The sequence below is a fragment of the Dermochelys coriacea genome, chromosome 14 (assembly GCF_009764565.3).
Source record: "Dermochelys coriacea isolate rDerCor1 chromosome 14, rDerCor1.pri.v4, whole genome shotgun sequence".
Classification (NCBI taxonomy): Eukaryota; Metazoa; Chordata; order Testudines; family Dermochelyidae; genus Dermochelys; species Dermochelys coriacea.
Window position 1 is genome coordinate 8607754 of NC_050081.1, and position 22988 is coordinate 8630741.

A 22988-nucleotide genomic window follows, 5' to 3' on the forward strand; every position below is an offset into this window, starting at 1 on the left:
CATTTTACATCCATGTGTCTGGGGATAGATATACCGCCCCCATAGGACTTTGCCATCCTCTCAAACCTGGACTCTCTCATCTTGCAAGAATGGATCCTAACAAGGGAGATCACCACATCATCGATCCAAGGGATGGAAGAGAGGGAGAGCCACTCACCAGTACCATCTACCAGCTGGAGCATATCAAGGTTGGCACCACCCTGAGAATCTGAAGCTACTGCCCCCTCTGAGTCAGTGTCAGCATTCCCATTGAGACATAGCATCAGTCCAGACAGAGGATCCAGATTCTCTTGGGCACTATCCTGGTCTTATAGGAGCGATTATGCACCTCAGGACTCCATGGGGACCACCTCAGTTCCCATTTGACCCCTCACGCTGCCCTTTTGGGATCCCATGGGACCCATACATGTGATATCCCGAGTCAGACAACATGAGAGCAGTGTGCTACTTCAAAAAAGGGAGAGCAAAGTCCGCAACTCTCTGTACAGAAATGATCAATCTCTCAAACTGCTGTGCTTGCCACCAGATCATCCTCTCAGCATTGCACCTCCCAGGAATACACAACAAGTTAGACAGCCTCAGCAAGCACTTCTTCAAGGACAGCAAAAGAGAACTACACAATTTGGTAATAGAGAACGTATTTCAACAATGGGATCCCCATCTTCGGACTTTCTTGGGCATTTCTTGTTCTCTTGAGATGCAATCTGCTGTTGCAAGGGGACTCAAGGTCCAGGTTCCAAAGGAGAGGCATTTTTAATCCCTTGTTAGGACAACTAATATACACCTTCCTACCCATTCCACTCTTACCTCAGGTTCCAAGAAGGATCAAGCAAAAGGGAGCATTGGTGATTCTTATTGCTCCAGTTGTCCCAGATGGTTCTGGTTTCCCAACATTCTGCAGATGTCAAAATGTCCATACAGCTATATTCAACTCTTTCCAGATCTATTGATCTAGGGACTGAGGCAAAATCAGGCATCCCAATCCAGCATCCTTCCACCCAACAGCTTGGCATTTGGCTGGATGATGACCCTAGAAAAGACATGCTTGGAAGCAGTTCATTACCTCCTTGACAATAAAGGAGGAGACCATGTGAGAGTGCTACACAACAAAGTGGAAAAGATTTTTTTGATGTGGTGTCAACATTGTCAGCCCCAGGGGATTCCAATATCTGGGTCCTCTTGGAATAGCTTCTCTTCTTAAAGACTTCATGTCTACTGGTTAAATCCTGTTGGATGCAATTACCAGCTGTCAGTGCCTGTCGCAATAACTTGATCTTCACCATCCTGTGACAGTTTCCTAAGGGTATCATTAAAACCTTTCCCTGGTACTTAAAATTACCCTGATTTGGTACCTCAGCGTAGTCCTATCAGCATTAATGGAGGCTCCATTTGAACATTTAGACATATATTCCTTAGTCCATCTATTGATGAAGGTTGCTTTTGTGGTGGCCATCACACCAGCCATATAGGCTCGGGGACCCTCATGGCACATCCACTGTACGCAGCCTTCCAGAGGGACAGTCTCCTGAAGACTACACTTGATATTCACACCCAAAGTGGTCACAGAAATCCATCTAAATCAGGCTGTTCATTTACCTGTCTTCTTCCCAAAGTCATATGCCACCAGTGACGATAGGAAGCTTAACTCCCTGTATGTCTGAGCCTTGGCATTCTACTTCTAGAGGACTAAACCTTTTAGAAAAATCACCTAGATTACTTGTATCCCTTGATACGGGAGGTGAAGCAATCTTGTCCCACAGACTATCCAAATGGAGTTTGGACTGCATCCTGCTCTGTTACAAATTGATTCATAGATATTAAGGTCAGAAGGGACCATTATGATCATCTAGTTTGATCTCCTGCACAAGGCAGGCCACAGAATCTCACCCCCCCACTCCTGCGAAAAACGTCTCACCTATGTCTGAGCTATTGAAGTCCTCAAATCATGGTTTAAAGACTTCAAGGAGCAGAGAATCCTCCAGCAAGTGACCTGTGCCCCATGCTACAGAGGAAGGCGAAAAACCTCCAGGGCCTCTTCCAATCTGCCCTGGAGGAAAATTCCTTCTTGACCCCACATCGTGTGAGGGACCGCTTGACTGACCCAGGCTGCATCAGTGGCATTGCTTCAAGGAAGTTTGCAGGGCAGCACTGCAGGGTTCTGTTCACACTTTTACGAGACATTATGCCGTAGTTTAAGCTTCTACAGCTGAGGAATCATTTGGCAGAGCAATCTTCTAATTGGTGGTACTGCCAGGGTCCTCACCCTTCTCCTCAATGAATACTGCTTATGAATTGCCCTCAGTAGAATATACATATGGACCACTCAAAGAAGAAAGTTAGTTAGTTATTTACCTTATAATAACTGGAGTTCTTTGAGATTTGTGGTCCCTATCAGTATTCTAATACTCACCCTCCTTCCCTGCTGCTGCTGAGTCTTATTCTAAGGTTACTTGCACTAGGAAGCTAAATAGAGAGGCAGTCCGTCCACACTGCCCCTTCTGCTCCTCGTGCTCCAGACTGAGAGCATAAGAACCCAGGTGTGGACCTATAGACAGTGCTAGCTAGAATTTTCCAATCTGAGGTACATGAAGTGTCTGCCCATCTGTCAGTGGAAGACAGATGGGAACCACACATCTCTAAGAACTCCAGTTACTGTAAGATAGGTAACCTTTATTTATTTTACTTATTTGCATACACAAATTCTAACTTCTTTGCACACCTATTTTGTGGGTGCAACTTGGGTGTCTACATTAGAAAACTTGGCCCCTAACTTTAATACTGTTACTACTTTAGTACCGTTAAAATGTTTTGAAGATAAAAAAGATTAAATAAATTAGAAGAAACTAATACAATATATAATTCAGAATGAATGGCTGTGACTTTGAAAATTGAAGGCCTGTATTGTAAATAGGAATATAAAAGAGATTATTAAAGATTTAAAATAAGTTGATCTAAAAAACAAACAACCAAAAAAAAAAAACCTCTTTTGTTTCTTTAACAAGGTTCTGGTGGTTAACTCCCAAGGGGAAATCTCCCGGTTGAATACCAAGAAAGAAATCGTGATGAAAGGAAACATCAGTAATTATTTCAAGTTAGGTCAAGAGGGGAAGTATCGTGTCTATCACAACCAGTATGCCACCAACTCATTTGCATTGAACAAACACCAGCACCGAGAAGACCATGACAAGAGACGGCACCTTGCACATAAATTCTGTCTCACTCCTGCTGGAGAGTTCAAATGGAATGGGTCTGTACATGGGTCCAAGGTTCTTACCATATCTACTCTGAGGCTAACTATCATTCAGCTAGAGAGCAACATCCCTGCATCATTCCTTCACCCCAATTGGGCCTCCCACAGGTAAAGAAATAGCAAATATTTTTTGTTTACCCATGTTTTATTTAATAACATTACTTCATGGCACAGGCGCCAGCTTCCTCCTTTCCCTAAGGGTGTTCAACCCCTGCTCTGCCCCAGGCCCTGCCCACACTCCACCCCTTCCCCCAAGACCCCACCCCCAATTATACCTCATCCCCACTCCTTCCCCTCTCCCCCAGCGCTTCCTACACACTGCTGAACAGGCAGGCAGGAGGCTCTGGGAGGGAGGGAGTGGGAGCTAATCAGTGGGCTGGCAGGAAGTGCTGGAGGGTGAGGGAGGAGCTGATCAGTGGGGCTTCCGGTGGGTGCTCCACCCCAGAGCAACCACGGAGTTGGTGCCTGTGCTTTGTGGTGTCCTAAGTCATATCACTCACATAGACAATAGATATCATTGGAACAGACACTTGAATAAATGTGACATGTAATGCATAACTGAAATTATGCAGTGTTTTAGCAAAGATATTTTAATAGTTTGTTAAGCCTACTTTAAAATCATATTGACGTATTGCTCATAGAATGAACTTGATATATTTTACATTCTTTCCAATGTAGGTCTAATTGGATTAAGGCTGTTCAAATGTGTAGCAAACCTAGAGAATTTGCACTAGCTTTGGCTATATTGGAGTGTGCAATTAAACCAGTTGTCATGCTGCCAATTTGGCGGGAGTCCTTGGGGCACACTAGGTAAGAGAATCTTTGAGTGTATTCTACTCTGATCTGCATCATTGGTTGAGCTAAAACTATAATTAAGAGTGTTGATGAGAATTCAGTCAGACATCAAACATTCTACCAAATGATACTAAAATCCTTTATTGACAATGTATCCTGATTCATCGCTCCTTTTCCTTCAAACAGTGATTTACTTAAGCCTCATGATTTACCTAAGCCCCAGCCTCAAATGACATCAATGGGGAAAGTCTAAGAAAGCAACAGAACTTTGAAGAACTTTCAAAAACCCCAATTGGTTGGGATCTGACATTATTCTCTAATCTTGGGATAAGAGTAGGAGTAACATTCATGATGTTGAATACTCTTGCCATCAACTGCTTTTGCAATTGTGTAAATGCTCATAAAAGCAATGTTATCACAAGTAATGTATATTAATGTTATTCCTTAATCTAATATTATTCTTTGGTGGTTTTTTCCCCTCATCTAAATCTTAGACATTCAAGGAGGTAGTATATGCCATTGTTAGGGTGTTCAAATTTGCTTACAAAATTTGCCTATATTAGATTACACAGAATGACAGCTATTGAAAGAGAAGAAAAGGAAAAGGTGAAAAAAAAAGAGAGGAAACAAGAGGAGGAAGAAACAATGCAACAGGCTACGTGGGTGAAATATACCTTTCCTATCAAACATCAGGTAATGTTTTTGCCTAGCAATTTAGTTTTAGAAATAAAAGGCTTTATTTTTGTAGCAGTTGTCATTTATACAACTCTGTTTTATACTTAAGATGTTAATGACCAAATTCTTCACTCCATTGCATCAGTGAGAGCCACCTGCACATACTCAGACAGAATTTGGCTTGGAGTTAAATTTCTGATGTTATTTCTGGACTTGATCATTTGAGGTTGCCTGTGTTAGAATTTTTTATTTATGATGCAAAATATGCAACTGTTTTTAATGGAAATATAATAGGTGAACAGTGGAGTATCATTGAATATAAAAAGTAAGAAGTCTTTTAGCTAAATTGTGCTGAAACGAGATGTGAAACAATGAAACATTACTGTAGAAACACAAGAGTTACACATTAAAGGCTATGATATTCTTCAGTGGAGATTCATTCATGGAATTGACTTGGTTGCATTTGCTTCTGAATTTTTTAGGGGATTTGGTTTTTGTTGCTCATATTCTCTAAATAGAAAACAACTAGAATAATCTGAGTTCAAGGGCTAACAAATAAAGATAGTCTTATTTTAAGCTAAGATTTGTTAGAATTCTGCTATCGGACTGAGTTGTATTGTCAGTTTATTTTGGGGTATACATTTTGCAACAGATGTCCTCCGATATGATGCAAAAGCGAACAACATTGTATATCTGCTGCTTTCAACTTATTAAAGAATTCCTAGTTAGTGATGTTGGCATATGTACAATCTTTGTAAACACGCCAGTGTAGTTTAGAATCAGTCTCCAAAAGCTAAAATTTCTGGAGATGTTTTCTATTTCACCCCTCAAAAAAAAAAAAAACTTTCTTACAACATCCTTTCATCCACCAACTTCTCCCTTCCCTCCAGATCAAAACCTTGGAGAACAGCTAGGCTTCACAGCATGACCTGAAGATTAGCAAATTGGGTCTTGGTGGAAAGCGAATTCTAGTCAATGACCTTTTGCTGAAAACACCTAACCTCCAGCTGCATCACTGTTAAATTAGGATGCTGTAAACTGGAGTCCCTAAAACAAAGCAAGATCACGGAGGGAAGAAGTAGTCTCAGAAGTTACCAGCACCCAACTCATATAAATGATTAAGGGGGGTTAATTTTTATTCAAGAAAATTCTTTCAGCCTAAAATATTGTACTCCTGAAAAGTGCGATGTAAGTGTAAAGTAATAGTGTTATGGTGACTTGCCACACTTCTTTAAACCGTCTTTAAAGGTTTCAGTGAACAATGTTTTAAAAAATTAATGTTGCAAAATATTTAACAGGTTTGGAAACAAAAAGGAGAAGAATATAGAGTAACAGGATATGGTGGTTGGAGCTGGATTAGTAAAACACATGTTCATAGGTTTGTGCCTAAATTACCTGGAAATACTAATGTCAATTACAGAAAAGTGCTACCAAGTAAGTGAAATTTTCTTTGTTTTGAATTCATAACATACTACTTAGTAGACTGCATTAAAAACATCCCAGATAAGTAGGCTTTGTTCTAAATAGCGTTCTACGTAAACTTTAGAAATTTGCTGTTGCCTTTTTTCTGTATATAGCGTCTATTTCAGCTGTCCTACAAAATTGATCATGTATGTTAAATTGACTCATTTATGAAGTTGAGGTAGTTTGTAGTACTTATATATATGCATCTTCACATCTGCTTTGTTCATGGACAGTCTATGTCCAACAATAGCATTCATAAGCTAATTATTGTAGATATATACCTATTTTCTATATTAATCAAATATTGTGCCATTAACCAGCTTGATTTGGAAACTGTAGTTTTGCAATGGGGAAGGAAGCCTGTCAGTACAGAAATCATGAAACAGGTCTTCAATTTTTATGGGGAAGCAGTCCTACGAATGAACGTGATCTAAGCTCCATTTGGTACCGCTGACCCTTAAAATTGTCTGTCTGCAATTTTATTTAGAAAAGTAGTAGTTTGCAATTAATCTTGGAATTCCTTTTAAATATTAGAAAATTTGTGTAATAACAGGTTTCAGAGTAGCAGCCTTGTTAGTCTGTATTCGCAAAAAAGAAAAGGAGTACTTGTGGCACTAAAATTTGTTAGTCTCTAAGGTGCCACAAGTACTCCTTTTTTTTTTTTGAGAAAATTTGTGGGTGAACTTACTGCTATGAAACTTTTAAGAACATTTTCTGGAATCCACAAAAACATGCAGGCTCCCTCTGCTGCATTACTTGTGGACACAGCCTTTGGGTTGCCTTTGTAACTGCTAGATTGGATTATTATTGCCTCATGGAGTCCAGAGTGCCAGTCAGGCACAAAATGTTTGCCAGTTGGATAGTTGGGTCCGTCCAGGGTTTAAGGTGTATAGGCCAATATTAAAATAATAATAATTAATTTGGAAGTCTATCTTGAGACACTGTAAAGGGGCCTGATTTTCAGAGGATGGGCGCTCAGTTCTTTCTGGAAATAAGGTCCTTTTAAGGTATCTCACACTGGGCTTCCAAAAATATGAGTTGCTTTTTAAAATCCAGACCAAAGAGCCCGAGCCTGCAGTGGATAGAATTTTTACTATTTTCCAGGATTGGGCCCATAGCATACATGTATATATTCAACATTTGAGCCCCTTTCTTGAATACGTCACTGAAGTGTTGGGTTCTCTTTCGACATATTAACCATGCCACATGGTTAATTTTGATTTCAGGAGGGCTGAAAAGGTAAAATATTGTACATGATGCTTGTAAAATACAGGAAATAATGTAATTAAATCATTAACAAAATGTACAGAGTTATTTTGAGCAAGTTAAAACATTTAAAACTTTTTTCTACTTTTTTAATCTATTGCGAATAGCAAAGAATGATGTTACCACTGAAAACCAGTGCGAATTGGATAAAAGAAAAAGTCCAGCAAAAGTAAAAATAGAGACTGATTCTTCTAAAGAAAGAATAAAAGAGTCTCATGATCCACAAGAGAAGGACCAAACGAAAATAGAAATTTCTGAAACCTTGGAGAGAGCCCAAGTAAAGGAAGAAAACAAAATGAGTGAAGAAAAGGTGGAAATTGATATGAATTCTGAAAACTTAGATAATGCAAAAGCTGAAGGTAATAGACATTTTTCAGACCTGAATGTGACATACCAGGATGCAGTCCAGACCAGTGAGGGACTATTTACCCCTGCCCTGCAACCTTGTGTGCCTTACAGTACCTTGCTGGTGGTAACTCCTACCTGGGCTGCTCCCAAACAGCCTTCCAGCATGCAAGTCACACCCTGAGTGTCTGTGTGTAACTGCAGCCTGCCAGCCACATTTGTGTTACACTCTGGCTCTCACCAGCCTTGGTTTATACTGCAGGGTGACACTCCCAGTCCCAGATTCTTCCCCAGAAATGTATGTCTTATACTGCCCAGCCCTCTCCTGGAGAGTCTGAATATATTAAGTCCATTACTCTTTTAAGGGACTAATATACACCAGTGTACCGCCTTAAGTGGAGTCACCCAGACACTTTAACTTAAACACTGGATTAGATAAAACAAGTTTATTAACTACAAAGAGGTTTTAAGTGAATACAAGGAATGAGTCATAAGAGTCAGATGGTTACAAGAAAAATAAAGATAACTGGATTTCTAATGCTAAATTTAAACTATATTAGATTCAAGTAAAGTTTCTCACCACGTGCTTCCAATAGCATTACTGACCGAAGTCTTCAAGTCAGGAACCCTCCCCCCAGAATCCAGTGGCTGTTTTCTGTGTCTTCTCAGGTTTGGAGAATGAGAAGGGCAGGGGGAAGGGAGAGGAGGGCCTCTTGAGGTATTTGCCTCTCCGTTTTATAGTTTCAGTCCCTCTTTGAAAGGCATTTCCAGCTGAGAACCAAGAGATGGGTCTGGTGGAGGAAGGAGACCTCATGCTGTTTCACTGCTAAGATGGAGATCTTTGTCCCTGCCCTCCTTCCTTGCCAAAAAATGGCCCATTGATAGGTGATGGCCCATTAGCTTTGTTGATACCTGGCTGGGGCGTCAGCTTGCCTTTTGTGTTTGAGAAACTGGTTTAGTCACCCCCCAGATTTATCTGAGAAATACACTTCAGTCCTGATTTCAGCTTATGTTTATCTATAACTTTACACACAATGTTGCTACATGCATTTTACTGATCAACAAGTTATGAGTTTTTAAGTGATACCTCACAAGGCAAGCCTTGTACAGAGATTATTACAATAGTGTGTAGGGTGTGTGAATACAGGGGTGCATTCTGTCACATTTATATATATACCACCTAGGATATATGTTGTGTATTTTTATGCATGTTAAAACACAAGAAATCTTTTAACAAATCCTTTTTAATTTTGAGAGTCTCAGGTGAAGTTTTTTGACTAGTTTTTAGTCATTGTATTTCATACTATTTGTCTGCAGTAGCATACCGTATGCGAATGTCTTAAGAGTTTTCTGCTTCATGCTTTTCCTAGTCCAGTTAATGTCTGTCCAGCCCTTTGAACATGTGTACTGCTGTAAGTGCAGTTATTACTTTAAACTTCATGTAAAATTGAAACTTATTTATTGTATTGTCATTACTGAGAGGTCCTTCTAATTCAAAAATATTTATTGTTCACAGTGGAAAGAGAAGTTGATTGTATAAATAGAGCCATCAAAGAAGAACCCATGGAGATAGATGACGTAAAAACGGAATCCCCCACAAAAAATGAGGATATTCACTCTAAAGCAGATTTAATCAATGTCAGCGAGGGATTTCACTTAAGGACTTGCTACAAAAGAAAAGTAAAAACATCAAAATTAGATGGATTACTTGAAAGGAGAGTAAAACAGTTTACACTGGAAGAAAAACAGCGTCTAGAAAGGATGAAGCTGGAGGCTAGTTCTAAACCTGTAGGCGGTAGATCTGTGAGTCCACAGAAAAACATAGATGAGCCACAAACAACTAAAGCAAAAGAAGGAAGCCAGATTGACATGTCTCCCCAAGACAGAATCCATATTTCAGGTAAGATCCAGACTGAAGATTCAGTTCAGGACTGCTTGCCAACCAGAAGTCCACCTTGTACAAAAACCAGTGAACCAGACCGTCCGCCTTTGCCTTCCATAGACAGACTGTCAAAAAGAGAAGGCCAAGTACTGGATGATGCCTCCGAAATTCAAAGCTCAATTCAGAACATCACTAAAGAAGGTGATTCTGAACCAATCGCTACTGATAATAGTCAAGGACAAGAAGTTCTTGAAAAGAGAGAGAGTGAGAATCCCCTCATGGATGACTTAAAACAAACACACACAGAAGATATAAGCAAGAGTGGCACCTTAAACAACGAAAAATTTTCAGAACAAAAAGTATTTAATACCACAGTGTCTCAGAGTAAATGTGAAAACCCCTTACAGCCAGTGGTAACTAAAAGCAGCTGGGAAACGGATGTTCAGCCCATTGCTGAAAAAGCAACCTCAGAAGAAAAACCTGAAAAACAGGTCAGTGACCCAGAAAATAGTTGCACACTGAAAAGCCATTCTGAACCAGTGTCCCCACAAGAAAATGATGAGGGAAAAGATATTGCTCAGAAAAACAGTGATGGTAAAACTGAAAACGAGATTTTATTTGATCAGAAACAATCATTAAAAACCAAGCTAACTTTAGAAAAAACACCTGAAAGCCAAACTCCTGAACACATCAGTGGAATAAATGTTAGTGATGATTTATTGAATTCTAAAGTCACTGAAGCCAATGGTGAAAAGCAGGGTCAGGAACAGAAAATGGAAGCAAGTACCATAAACAAATGTCTCGATCAGCTGAATCTAAAAAGTATCACTGACAAAAAGAACAGTAAGAATGGAGAAATAGAGACTAAAGTGGAGAGAGAGAAATCGGTGACATTTCAAATTAATGGAAAAGACAGTGACATTAAGATATTGTCAAATGAAGAATGCTTAATGAAAGATACCTGTGATACTAAGGCAGGGAGTGATATGGAACCTAAAGTCAATAATATTAGTAAATCCATTCCTGAACATGAAATAAAACCACTGACTATTAAAGAATCCTCTGTAAAGCCATTAATGAATGGTGATATCACTATGGAGGATACAGATTTAAAAAATAACTTGGATACTAAATCATGTTTACAAAGTTCTGCGGAGATTGGTGGTGAATCTGGAGAGTACTCTCTGCTTCCAAATAAATTGTCCAAATGTGTGCAAAATATTGGAGAAAAGCAGCATTCTCTTGAAAGATCCAGCTTTGTTGATAGTGCTTCTACACAAGCACAGCTTTCCTGTAAGGAAAATAATGTGATTAGTGAAGCAGAATCCATGGAAACTGAAGCTGTTATGGGTAAGGAAGTTGCACCCTCACCAGTAACTTCTTGTGAGGAATCTAGCTTGAGTAGTGACTTTACAGATCAGAATGGCTTGCAGATATATAATAAAGTTGAAAATATCAATGGAGAAAATAAAACAAAAAATAAAACTGTTATTACAGAAGTGACCACCACAACGTCAACTGTTTCCACAGAATCCAAAACGGTGTTTAAAGTAGCAGAGTTGTCAGCCTTCAAGGATGATAAACAAACTATGGTGTCATCTACAGAAAATTGTGCCATTTCCACTGTAACTACCACCACTACTGTAACTAAGCTTACCGCACCTGCTGCAGACAGCAATGTTGATGTTATCTCTGTACAGGAGCACAGTAAAACTGTGATTACAACAACAGTAACTGATTCATTAACTATTCCAGGAGGCACGTTAGTGACGTCCATGACTGTGAGCAAAGAATATTCCACAAGGGATAAAGTGAAGTTAATGAAATTTTCGAGACCCAAAAAGACTCGTTCTGGAACAGCCTTGCCATCTTACAGAAAATTTGTTACCAAAAGCAGTAAAAAGAGTATATTTGTTTTACCCAATGATGATTTAAAAAAGTTGGCCAGAAGAGGAGGTATCAGAGAGGTTCCCTATTTCAACTACAATGCAAAACCTGCCATGGATATTTGGCCGTATCCATCCCCAAGACCAACTTTTGGTATCACTTGGAGGTACATACTTAATGTTTATCTTTTTAAAGAAGAATTTGGGGTGGGGTGAAATTAACTGTAAAAATGGAAGCAATACAATAGGCATGCAAAAGATAATTTTTTATTGACTTAAAGTACATCAAAATAGGGCATTCTTATTCCAAAATAAGCATCCACACACAGGTTTGCACTGAAATCACTAAAGGTGTTGGTTACAGGTGATGTAAACCTTGTCTCTATGGGAAGTTACTGCACACCAAGCTAGAGTGTGAATTTACAGCACACTAGCTACTCTGGTGCTATCTCTTACTGTGCACAAAAATGCCCTCTGGCAGTTTAGCTCTGTGCTAAAACGACGAGGGTGCTTTAAGTGCTCAGTAAGTGTGTTTACGCCAGGAAGGTCATGCCAGAGTAGCAAGTTCACTGTAAATTTACACCCTAGCTTGCTGTGCACTAACTTCCCCATGTTACAAGTCCTGAGCTGCCAGTTTTTAGATGGATCCAAACAACATAGAACCAGAATTTAAAACAGTGTTGTAGCAAGGTTTACTATAAAAGAAAAGTATCCTGTCCACACTAGACAAAAGTGGTGGAAATAGATTTATATGGAACTGATTCTCAAGCTTTGTTTAAAGACCAGTGGAGATGGAACCTCAGTGTTACCTATAATTGTTTCAGAGTAGCAGCCGTGTTAGTCTGTATTCGCAAAAAGAAAAGGAGTACTTGTGGCACCTTAGAGACTAACAAATTTATTAGAGCATAAGCTTTCGTGAGCTACAGCTCACTTCATCGGATGCATTTGGTGGAAAAAACAGAGGAGAGATTTATATACACACACACAGAGAACATGAAACAATGGGTTTATCATACACACTGTAAGGAGAGTGATCACTTAAGATAAGCCATCACCAACAGCAGGGGGGGAAGGAGGAAAACCTTTCATGGTGACAAGCAGGTAGGCTAATTCCAGCAGTTAACAAGAATATCAGAGGAACAGTGGGGGGTGGGGTGGGAGGGAGAAATACCATGGGGAAATAGTTTTACTTTGTGTAATGACTCATCCATTCCCAGTCTCTATTCAAGCCTAAATTAATTGTATCCAGTTTGCAAATTAATTCCAATTCAGCAGTCTCTCATTGGAGTCTGTTTTTTGAAGCTCTTTTGTTGAAGTATAGCCACTCTTAGGTCTGTGATCGAGTGACCAGAGAGATTGAAGTGTTCTCCAACTGGTTTTTGAATGTTATAATTCTTGACGTCTGATTTGTGTCCATTCATTCTTTTACGTAGAGACTGTCCAGTTTGGCCAATGTACATGGCAGAGGGGCATTGCTGGCACATGATGGCATATATCACATTGGTAGATGCGCAGGTGAACGAGCCTCTGATAGTGTGGCTGATGTGATTAGGCCCTATGATGGTATCCCCTGAATAGATATGTGGACAGAGTTGGCAACGGGCTTTGTTGCAAGGATAGGTTCCTGGGTTAGTGGTTCTGTTGTGTGGTGTGTGGTTGCTGGTGAGTATTTGCTTCAGATTGGGGGGCTGTCTGTAAGCAAGGACTGGTCTGTCTCCCAAGATCTGTGAGAGCGATGGCTCGTCCTTCAGGATAGGTTGTAGCTCCTTGATGATGCGTTGGAGAGGTTTTAGTTGGGGGCTGAAGGTGATGGCTAATGGCGTTCTGTTGTTTTCTTTGTTGGGCCTGTCCTGTAGTAGGTGACTTCTGGGTACTCTTCTGGCTCTGTCAATCTGTTGAATAGGTGGAATAATCTGTTGGAACAAAATAGTTCTGAGACTGTTTGTTTATAATACTAACCATATTTAAAAATGGTTGTGGCTCAGCTGCATTAAATGTTTTCTTTTTGTCGAGTGTTTTGGTGGTGATGGTGGGAGGTATAACCATTTTCAAGGTCCCATGTTTTTCTTTCAGTAGCTTTATCTACACTAGATAGGATGCTTAAAATAGAGGTCAATCTGTACTAACATTCCCATAAGTGAAGATGGAGCAGTGGGAAATGTAAGAAAGTTTAGTGTAGATATAATTTCTATTAAGTTTAAAATGTAGTTATACATTTACTTTTTATAGTCTGTGTGGATGTAAGATATGCTGTAATATACTTTTAGCCATAACCATGTTTAAACATGTTTTTGTGTATGTAGATAGGGTCTGAATTTTATTTTCTTTCAACAGCCTAATTTTCTTGGTTTTATGTGATTATTCTTCTTTATAACACAAAACTCTTTGTACAGTTGGGCCTGAATGGTATGATGTCTTGTAGATTTGCCTGCTAAAGCTCTTCCTTTTTCCACTGTGAATCCACAGACTCTCATGCTTTAGGGCTTGGTTCTGCTCCCATTCAAGATGATGGAAAAACTCCTATTAACTTTAATGATGCATAATCAAGGTTTTAGTGAGAATCATCTTACCAATTTTAGTCTCTTCTCATCACAAAATGCTTACTAAGAATCATTCTAATTGCTCTGTATTCACCTTAAAAGAAAATGTGACCTGAATCCATTATTTTTAAAAAGCAATAACTGTTGCTGAATTGTTATGAAAGTTTCTTTTGATTCATTCTTGATCTGTTTCTACAGCCCATTATTACTTGCAAAATCTGCAGTATTATGATCAGGCACTGATATTTTATCTCTGATATTTAGATCATAATAATCATTGTTATAAATACAGCTGAAAACTGAGTTTCTCTGGTGGGGAGGGATTTGCAGATTCCTGCAGAAAATCTTCACTGCAGTTTATGGACTTGCAGAAATGCTGTTAATTTTTCAGCTTAACTCATTGAGAAAGGCCCCTAATTTTGTCCCTGGGTACCCTTCAGATAAACTCCCAGCTTCAGACATTAGTGTTAGCCACTTTGTGCTAAATCTGAATCCTTCCTGCACTGTCAGATATTTCTTAGATCTCAAACAAGGCTGCATTGTACCTACCTATCTTTTGTATGTGCTGTCTGTTAAGTTCCATATGTTTTTCCTCTGAGTGGTATTCGATGGAGGGATTCTTTTAGTCAGCCCCTTTTTGCATGTTCCTCCAGCTGCCCAGTGTCATTCCTGCAATGGCATGTAAATAACTCGATAAAATTCTCTCCTCCATCAAAATATGTTTAATTTATCCTCCACTTCCCAACTCATCATCTTAAGATGAGGTGTATTTGTGCACACGTGTCCTTTACCCACTTCCTAAGAGAACTCTGTATATGCATTGTCTGTAGGATGTAGAAATCAACTCAGAGAAATTTTTACAGTTAGGCACTCCACAGTGCCATCAACAGGTGACAGGTTTCAGAGTAGCAACCGTGTTAGTCTGTATTCGCAAAAAGAAAAGGAGTACTTGTGGCACCTTAGAGACTAACAAATTTATTAGAGCATAAGCTTTCGTGAGCTACAGCTCACTTCATCGGATGCATTTGGTGGAAAAAGCAGAGGAGAGATTTTTACACACACACACACACACACACACACACACACACACACACACACACACACACACACACACACACACACACACACACACACACACACACACAGAGAGAGAACATGAAACAATGGGTTTATCATACACACTGTAAGGAGAGTGATCACTTAAGATAAGCTATCACCAGCAGCAGGGGGGGGAAAGGAGGAAAACCTTTCATGGTGACAAGCAAGGTTTCTTCTTTCAACAGGTGACTGTGCCTTGCTGCAGACACTTTCAAAACAAATATACACTTTGCATTCTTCTATGGCTTTTCAATCTTAGTTTAGAAAGTGCTAGGTTTTTATCTTTGTCAGTTTGTTCTGGACCATTTAAACACATGCCTACTAATAGAAGGCCATGTTTCATTTACTTATGAAGAAAAGTGGAGGTCTTTATTTTAAGCTTTCTGAATTTTGACCTCATGTCATCTAATAAAGATAATTCTATTCTGTTACACTATAGAATATATAGGTTTCAGAGTAGCAGCCGTGTTTGTCTGTATTCGCAAAAAGAAAAGGAGTACTTGTGGCACCTTAGAGACTAACAAATTTATTTCAGCATAATCTTTCGTGAGCTACAGCTCACTTCTTCGGTTGAAGCCTCCGATGAAGTGAGCTGTAGCTCACGAAAGCTTATGCTCAAATAAATTTGTTAGTCTCTAAGGTTTCACAAGTACTCCTTTTCCTTTTATAGAATATATAGACTGTCATGTTTCTTGCACAGGGCTTTTTCCGGGGTCATGTGGAACAAAAGATATTTTTGAAGGATACAACAAACTAACATTGCAGAATTTAGGAGTGTTTAGTACAGCATCTTATCCCATTGTGCCGTGGAATACGTAGGGGGACCTGTCATGTATCCAGCCTTGATCCACACATGCAATACACACTGACATCAATGGGAAATCTTCTGGAGATCTAGGGCAGTATGAGTTCCAAAGAGTTTGAAGAGCTGAATAAATTACAAGTGTTGATGCTACTTAAATACTGAAAAGAGAAAATGAAAACCCTTTGAGTCTTTGGTTTGGTTAGTCATGAACTTAATGTGTTCAGTTTAAAATGTAACATTTTATTTTTTTCTTTGTGGCTTGTTTTAGGTATCGACTTCAAACGGTGAAATCATTGGCTGGGGTGAGCCTTATGTTGCGGTTACTCTGGGCATGTTTACGGTGGGATGATATGGCTGCAAAACCCCCACCTGGGGGAGGAACTACACGCACAGGTAGTATTTCTTATAAGCTTTTGCCTTTTTAAAAATTAATAGTTCGTATTCATTTAGGATATTGGTACTGAGAGTCTATCTAGAAAAGTGCAATATGCGACACAAATTTCAGTGGGTTAAAATCATATTAAATTAACATTATATGGTTTATACCAATTGCTATTTTACTTATTTTGAGTATTTTGGAGAAATGGATGAATCAGTTCAATCTAAATGCTTTACTTTTCTGTGTACATTTTTGAAAAAATCTAACCAGAAACAAAGTGTGTAGAGTTGCTTCCAAACAGTTACTTCAGAATGATCATCGGAGGTTAAGAAAAATTTCCCCCACCTTGGGTGAAATCCTGGTTCTACTGAAGGCAGTAATGCCAGGATTTTACACCTTCTTACCAGTGATAGTGTTATTTTACACAAGAGTGGGGTTTAAATTTTCCTCTGACAATCAAAATTGGCCAGTGTGTGAGGTAGACAATCTATTCTGATATTACACCTCCTGTGGTTCTAGGAATGAGCTGTCTCTTAAAATGCATTTCTGTTTTTTGTTTACTGCAAACCAATCTGCACACACAATCACTTATTTCTGCCATTTTTAATTACAATATTCTTTGATTTCCTGACTGTAGCCCATATTTTCAAATCAGCCTGCACGTTTTTGTGCATGCCTTATTTCCATGTGCACAATTCAGGAGTTGTGTACACACATGCCTTCATGCAGGTAAAAGCAAAAATCCAGATTTGGAAATCTGAGCCTGTTCATGCAGACACTTGAAATAGCTTTTATGGTTGCCTGTGAAACTCAATGGATTTTTGAAAGTTATTTCTCCACAACTTCCTGTCTTTATTTCTGATGAACAAATTGTTTACCTTTTATTTTCTAACTTAATATGTCGTATTGGGTTAAATCACTGTAGAAACATCTGAAACTGAAATTACAACAACTGAAATAATCAAACGGAGAGATGTTGGTCCTTATGGAATTCGTTCAGAGTACTGTATAAGAAAAATCATTTGCCCTATTGGTGTACCTGAGGCTCCAAAAGGTATGTTTGTTTATAAGTCTTCAAATGTCGTCATAAATTTTATAGAAATAAGTTTAACCAAATTTTTATGGTAACCCTGACCATCTAAGGAAAGGGCATTGTTGCACAAATTGAGATAAGTATTCATTCTCCATTCAGTTGCGTTAAACAAATCAATCTAGTCATTCTGTTAGATTTATTACCTTAAAGTCAAAGGCCTTCCTGTTTCTAAAATGAGATTGGCAAAAATGAATGGGGTAATATACAGTAAAGCTTCTTTATAAGCGGGATATCCTGTCCTTAATACGTTAAAAGAAAATTATCAACTAATAAAAAGTTAACCCAACTCCATATCTAACCTACCATATGATGATGTAGATTCAAGTAGGTTACAACTGAAAAACAGCAAATTTGTGTGTGACTATTTTTCTCCTGATTTCATTAAAATCTAAGAGCCCTCCTAAATACAGTTTTAGCTTCTAGCTTCCTGTAAATCAAAAATAGCTTGTGGCTCTGTTTTGCTTATTATAGAGTCTTGGATAATGATACTCAGATTACTGCTTTAACAGTTAGGTTAGAATTTTCAGCTTTGGTCTAACAGTGCGGCCATTGAATTCAGTGGGAGTTTGTCTGAAAATTTTACTCTGAATAACCCCCATTTTCAAACACTTCAGAATTTGTATAAAAATTGACTTTAAATAACCTTAAATTTGGATCTAAATTTTATTTCCTGGTTTATTTTAATGAATGTTTGACTTTTCTCTAAAGAAACTCCTACACCTCAGAGGAAAGGTCTTCGATCAAGTGCATTGAGGCCAAAGAGGCCAGAAACGCCCAAGCAGACAGGCCCTGTTATCATTGAAAGTTGGGTAGCAGAGGAGGAACTGGAATTATGGGAGATCAGGGCATTTGCTGAAAGGTAAACTGAGGCAATTTAAATGAAGCATTTTAGTTTGTGTGTACATTGTTAAATAAATGCTCCAACCAGATTGCCCAAGCTATAGTGATACCCATAATGAATAAAAAATTAAGCTTTTAATGTTGTCTTTGCTTTCTTTTTTAAAAATGGGCAAACTTTAAAGCTGAAGGAGCAAGTTACTAGTGATGCCAGAAACTAATTTAATTGTGGCAGATCTATAAACCTACACACTAATTTTATATTAATCTAGTATGTAGTAACTAAGTAAATTATTATTTGACTGCTGTATGAAGTAAACAGTGTTGTGTGCCAACAGAGTATTTCTGTACAGCATGAGTCCTTCTGACATGCACATTACTTACTAAAACGATAAAGGTTTTAAATCATTCTGCAATACGAATGAAGCAAATGTGTCCCTTAAAACAAAGGGTAAAGTCAGCCTTTAAGTCCCAAAGTACATTCACATGAAAGGAATATTCAAAGTGCTTCACATTTAGAGGAAAGTTTTATAGCTAGACCTTTATCTTGCTTATCTAACAAAATGCTATTGTTTTGAACTCTTGGTGTTATGCAAAAGGTGGTGTTTTCAGTCTCAAAAATAGTTTTCAGAGTAGCAGCCGTGTTAGTTTGTATCCGCAAAAAGAAAAGGAGGACTTGGGGCACCTTAGAGACTAACATTTATTTGAGCATAAGCTTTCGTGAGCTACAGCTCACTTCATCGGATGCATTCAGTGGAAAATACAGTGGGGATATTTGTATACACAGAGAACATGAAACAATGGGTGTTACCATACACACTAACAGAGTGATCAAGTAAGGTGAGCTATTACTAGCAGGAGAGTGGGGGTGGGAAGGAACCTTTTGTGGTGTTGATCAAGGTGGGCCATTTCCAGCAGTTGACAAGAACGTCTGAGGAATAATTATAGACCACAGACTTGATAAATAGTTTCTTTGAAAGGCATTGCATTCATTTGCTTTAGAATATTTCAGGGAGTAGTCTAAGAAGCAGGACTAATTCTCAAAAAATCGGTTAACCTGGATAAAATGAAATAGCGTTTTTGTGTACATTAGTAATTTTTTCTTTGGTTGCTTGTTTTGGCAGGGTGGAGAAAGAAAAGGCACAGGCAGTTGAGCAGCAGGCTAAGGTTAGTGAACAGAAGAAGGCTGAGGATTTCAAGGCCCAAATGGAGGTTCAACTAAAACAGCAACGATTGGCTGCCCAGCAGGTGGGGGAGCCATTAGTAGTCCCACCTGTCAAAAGTTTGCATTGTTAGTCTGCATACATCCAAACACAGGAAATAAAGTATTCCTCTGTAATGCTATTTTTCAAGTATAATTGTAACTTTTCCAGTATATATACAAACTCAACATCCTGGAAAGTTCCCACTGAGATATTAAACATTGTCACTTATTGTATGTAATACATACATTATTTTGAAGAACTGGGCTGTAAGAAGGATTTTTTTTATATAATTCTTTCAGTTTTGTAGGCCCAGTTTAGATTGTGTCCAAAAATGTGTTTTCCTTCCACTTCTAAAAGGAGGGTGTGAAATAGCCTCCAGGTGAGATCTGAAGCATTCCACAGTCCGATGGAAAGCAGCTTCAACACACAGTTGACTGTTAAATTAGCCAGATTAGTTCCCATGCTAGAATTAGGACAAAACTTCTGATTTTTGTCCTACCCTGAGTTTGTCTGGGTACAAGCATGGAAGGGGAGGCTTGTGTTTTAACCTGCTAATTAATAATACCCAATACCTGATCGCAGGCTGATTGTTTATTTATTTATTTATTTATTTTGCACCCTGATTTTTCCAGAATGGTTTCATTTTTCCTTTTGTTTTGTATTGTCTGCAGAGAATACATTTCTCCCTGTTAGTGATTGATACCACAAATAGTATTTTAGAATATCTAAGCATAAAATAAAATGCCAACCCTTAGTTAACTTACAAACCCATTACTTTATTTTCTAATGTTTATGCTATTTTATGTCTTAAATCATTGCTATTTTAATTCTTAAATCATTATTTATTCACTTGTAAATAATGAAAAAGAAATAATGTTTGTGCCTAAGCAATTCTACCCACTTTTCCCACTCCTGCAGTCAAGATTCAAATTGATAAGGAGCACTGCTCAACATGAAATATATTGGAAAACATGCAAATTACAATTGGCATTTTTGAATTGCTTGCAGATAGCAGTCTCTCTAAAATAAAAAAGCACCATTGCTTATGACAGTGACAGCATGGGAAGCCTACTGTCATGTAAGGGATTGTTGAATATGGTTTTGAGTAGGCTGGAGATTGGCTTACAGTCAGATGAAAAACTTTAAATAATGATATTCTTTTGATGATGGTAAATTAGATAAAGTAGAAATGGAGATACCTTCACTTTCTGACACTTTGTTACCATTAGCAAGATAAAGCTGCTGCCAGCAGTAAATTCAGGAAAGCCAACAGTAATTAAAAATTGAGCTGTGTGTGTAATACAGATTTACATCTGTCATTGAAATTGATGAAAGCCGTGGACACATACTGAAACCCAAAATATGGGCATATATTTTCAGACTGTAGTTTATCAGGATAAAAAACTTTCTACCTTTTGATCTTCATATTGCTTGATAGTCTGAGAATAGTGAATAAATGCACTGGATTGATTATGTAAAGCATTCAAAAGATGCTGTATATAATGTGCAGTGTAGCACAGTGGAATGTATACATCTGCAATACAAAGTATTTTATGGCAAATTATAATATTGCATGTGTATGTCAATTGTGATAGCTTGATAGCAATCTGTAATATATTCTGCTTCAATAATTTAGTATTTAGATTTGCTAGATCCTGTTTGCATACCTTATTTTTCAGTGAAAAATTAGGTATTTATCCCTTGCAAAATCCACAAATTTTAACTGTTCGTTCATTCATTCATTCATTCATTGAGTTTTTTTTCTAACTTTGATAGAAGCGACTGGAACAACAGAAGCAGTTACCTACAACAGCCACTACGGTCACTACAGCAAGCAGTACTGCAACCACTGCCTCCACTCCACAGAAGGTTGTGGTAGGCCCATTAACTGGCCCAGTTCCTACTGGAACCAAAGTAGTGCTTACTACTAAAGTGGGCTCTCCAGCTACGGTAACATTCCAACAGAACAAGAACTTCCATCAGACTTTCGCTACCTGGGTTAAACAAGGCCAGTCCTCAGCAGGTAAATGATCTGTGCCCTGGTCTAGACTGGGGGGGGTCGATCTAAGTTACGTAACTTCAGCTTCGTGAATAACATAGCTGAAGTCGGCGTATTTAGATCGACTTACTGTGGTGAAGAGTCCTCTGCTGCCGCTCCCCCGTCGACTCTGTCTGCGCCTCTCGCAGCGCTGCAGTACAGGAGTCGACAGGAGAGCGCTTGGGGGTCAATTTATTGTGTCTAGACTAGACGCGATAAATCGATTCCCCACTGGATCGATCGCTGCCCGCCGATCTGGCGGGTAGTGAAGACATACCTTAGGTGTCACTAAAAGAACATGTTTGTTAGTCATTGCTTCTATAGCACACCAACTTTTTCTCTATAATATAGCAATACTGGGATTTAATTTCTGATCTTTGTGGTTAACTTTGTTACCAGTTTGGGAGGGAGCTGGGGAACAGTTACTTTTGTCTAAAGATGAATGTCCTGTCCTTAAGCCAATATTTTTCCTGCACTCACAAGCCAGGTTGTTTCATTTCTTTTCTGTGCCAGTTTTATCTGTAATATTTATGGTGAAAGTGTTCTGTGCATAAATTCACTGTTTCAACAAACCTTTAAAACATATAATGAGGGGAAATGACGACACATTTAAAAGTGATTGTATAATAACCTTCCAGTTTTACTCTTTTATACTTAAGAAATAGTCATATTTACTAATAATAAAGTTCAAAAATTGATTCTTATTTCAATAGCTACCAGCACAGCTGCTACATCAGCTACAAGCATTGCCAGCACAGGTCAGACGTTCCAGATTGCAGGCACTCCAGTAACTATGGCAGGCAAAGTGATAACAAAGTTGCCACTTCCAGCAAACAGCAAGATTGTTGCAGTTAATGTGCCATCAACCCAAGGAGGTAGGGGTAAAAAATGTATCTTCTAACTTTCTAATTCAGATTGCATTGACATTATTTTTCCAGTGAAATAAATGTGACTTGCCTCTTTAAAAAAAAAAAAAAAAAAAAAAAAACACCAACCGGAATAAGTCTCTACAGCTTTTTCTTCGCTGCCCCCAAAACAATGGCAATTGTTTTCAGGCAAAAAATGTAGGTTTGTATCTTAAATTTCTTACCCGTGACCTTGGGCCTTCTACTCTAAGTTCCATAGTGCATAATCAGAAGCTCTAATTTCTTTCAACAACCTAGAATGCAAAATTCTTTTTTCTGCTTCTAAATTAGACATCAGCAAAGGGATATTTTTTAAAGTGTTGCAGAACAGATGTAACTGCTAATTGTTGTAAATAGTTATTCGTTAGAAGCAGGTGTGATTCATTTTACTGATCAATGCAGTACTGTTGGATCCTTTTTTTCTTGATTGGAAATGACAACATGACATTTTGTGAGCTTGTGGATGGCATATCACTTCTTCACCAAAGAAAAATACTCATTCCTCCATCTCCTTTATTTAATCTA

At 38.5% G+C, this 22988-nt stretch overlaps 1 protein-coding gene across 19 annotated transcripts in view; it reads left to right on the plus strand.

Moving 5' to 3' along the window:
• Window positions 1-22988, plus strand: part of BPTF (bromodomain PHD finger transcription factor) — a 92809-nt gene that overhangs the window by 46709 nt on the left and 23112 nt on the right. For 10 of the 19 annotated variants that reach the window (XM_038371328.2, XM_043497611.1, XM_043497612.1 and 7 more), the window contains 12 exons: window positions 3003-3358; window positions 3929-4060; window positions 4609-4738; window positions 6019-6154; window positions 7558-7809; window positions 9312-11730; window positions 16275-16399; window positions 17311-17439; window positions 18187-18337; window positions 19440-19563; window positions 21297-21543; window positions 22272-22433. In XM_038371328.2, coding sequence (XP_038227256.1) covers window positions 3003-3358; window positions 3929-4060; window positions 4609-4738; window positions 6019-6154; window positions 7558-7809; window positions 9312-11730; window positions 16275-16399; window positions 17311-17439; window positions 18187-18337; window positions 19440-19563; window positions 21297-21543; window positions 22272-22433 — 4363 coding nt within the window. The remainder of the gene's footprint in view (window positions 1-3002; window positions 3359-3928; window positions 4061-4608; window positions 4739-6018; window positions 6155-7557; window positions 7810-9311; window positions 11731-16274; window positions 16400-17310; window positions 17440-18186; window positions 18338-19439; window positions 19564-21296; window positions 21544-22271; window positions 22434-22988) is intronic. The other 9 variants (XM_043497613.1, XM_038371333.2, XM_043497616.1 and 6 more) reach the window with 1 other exon arrangement.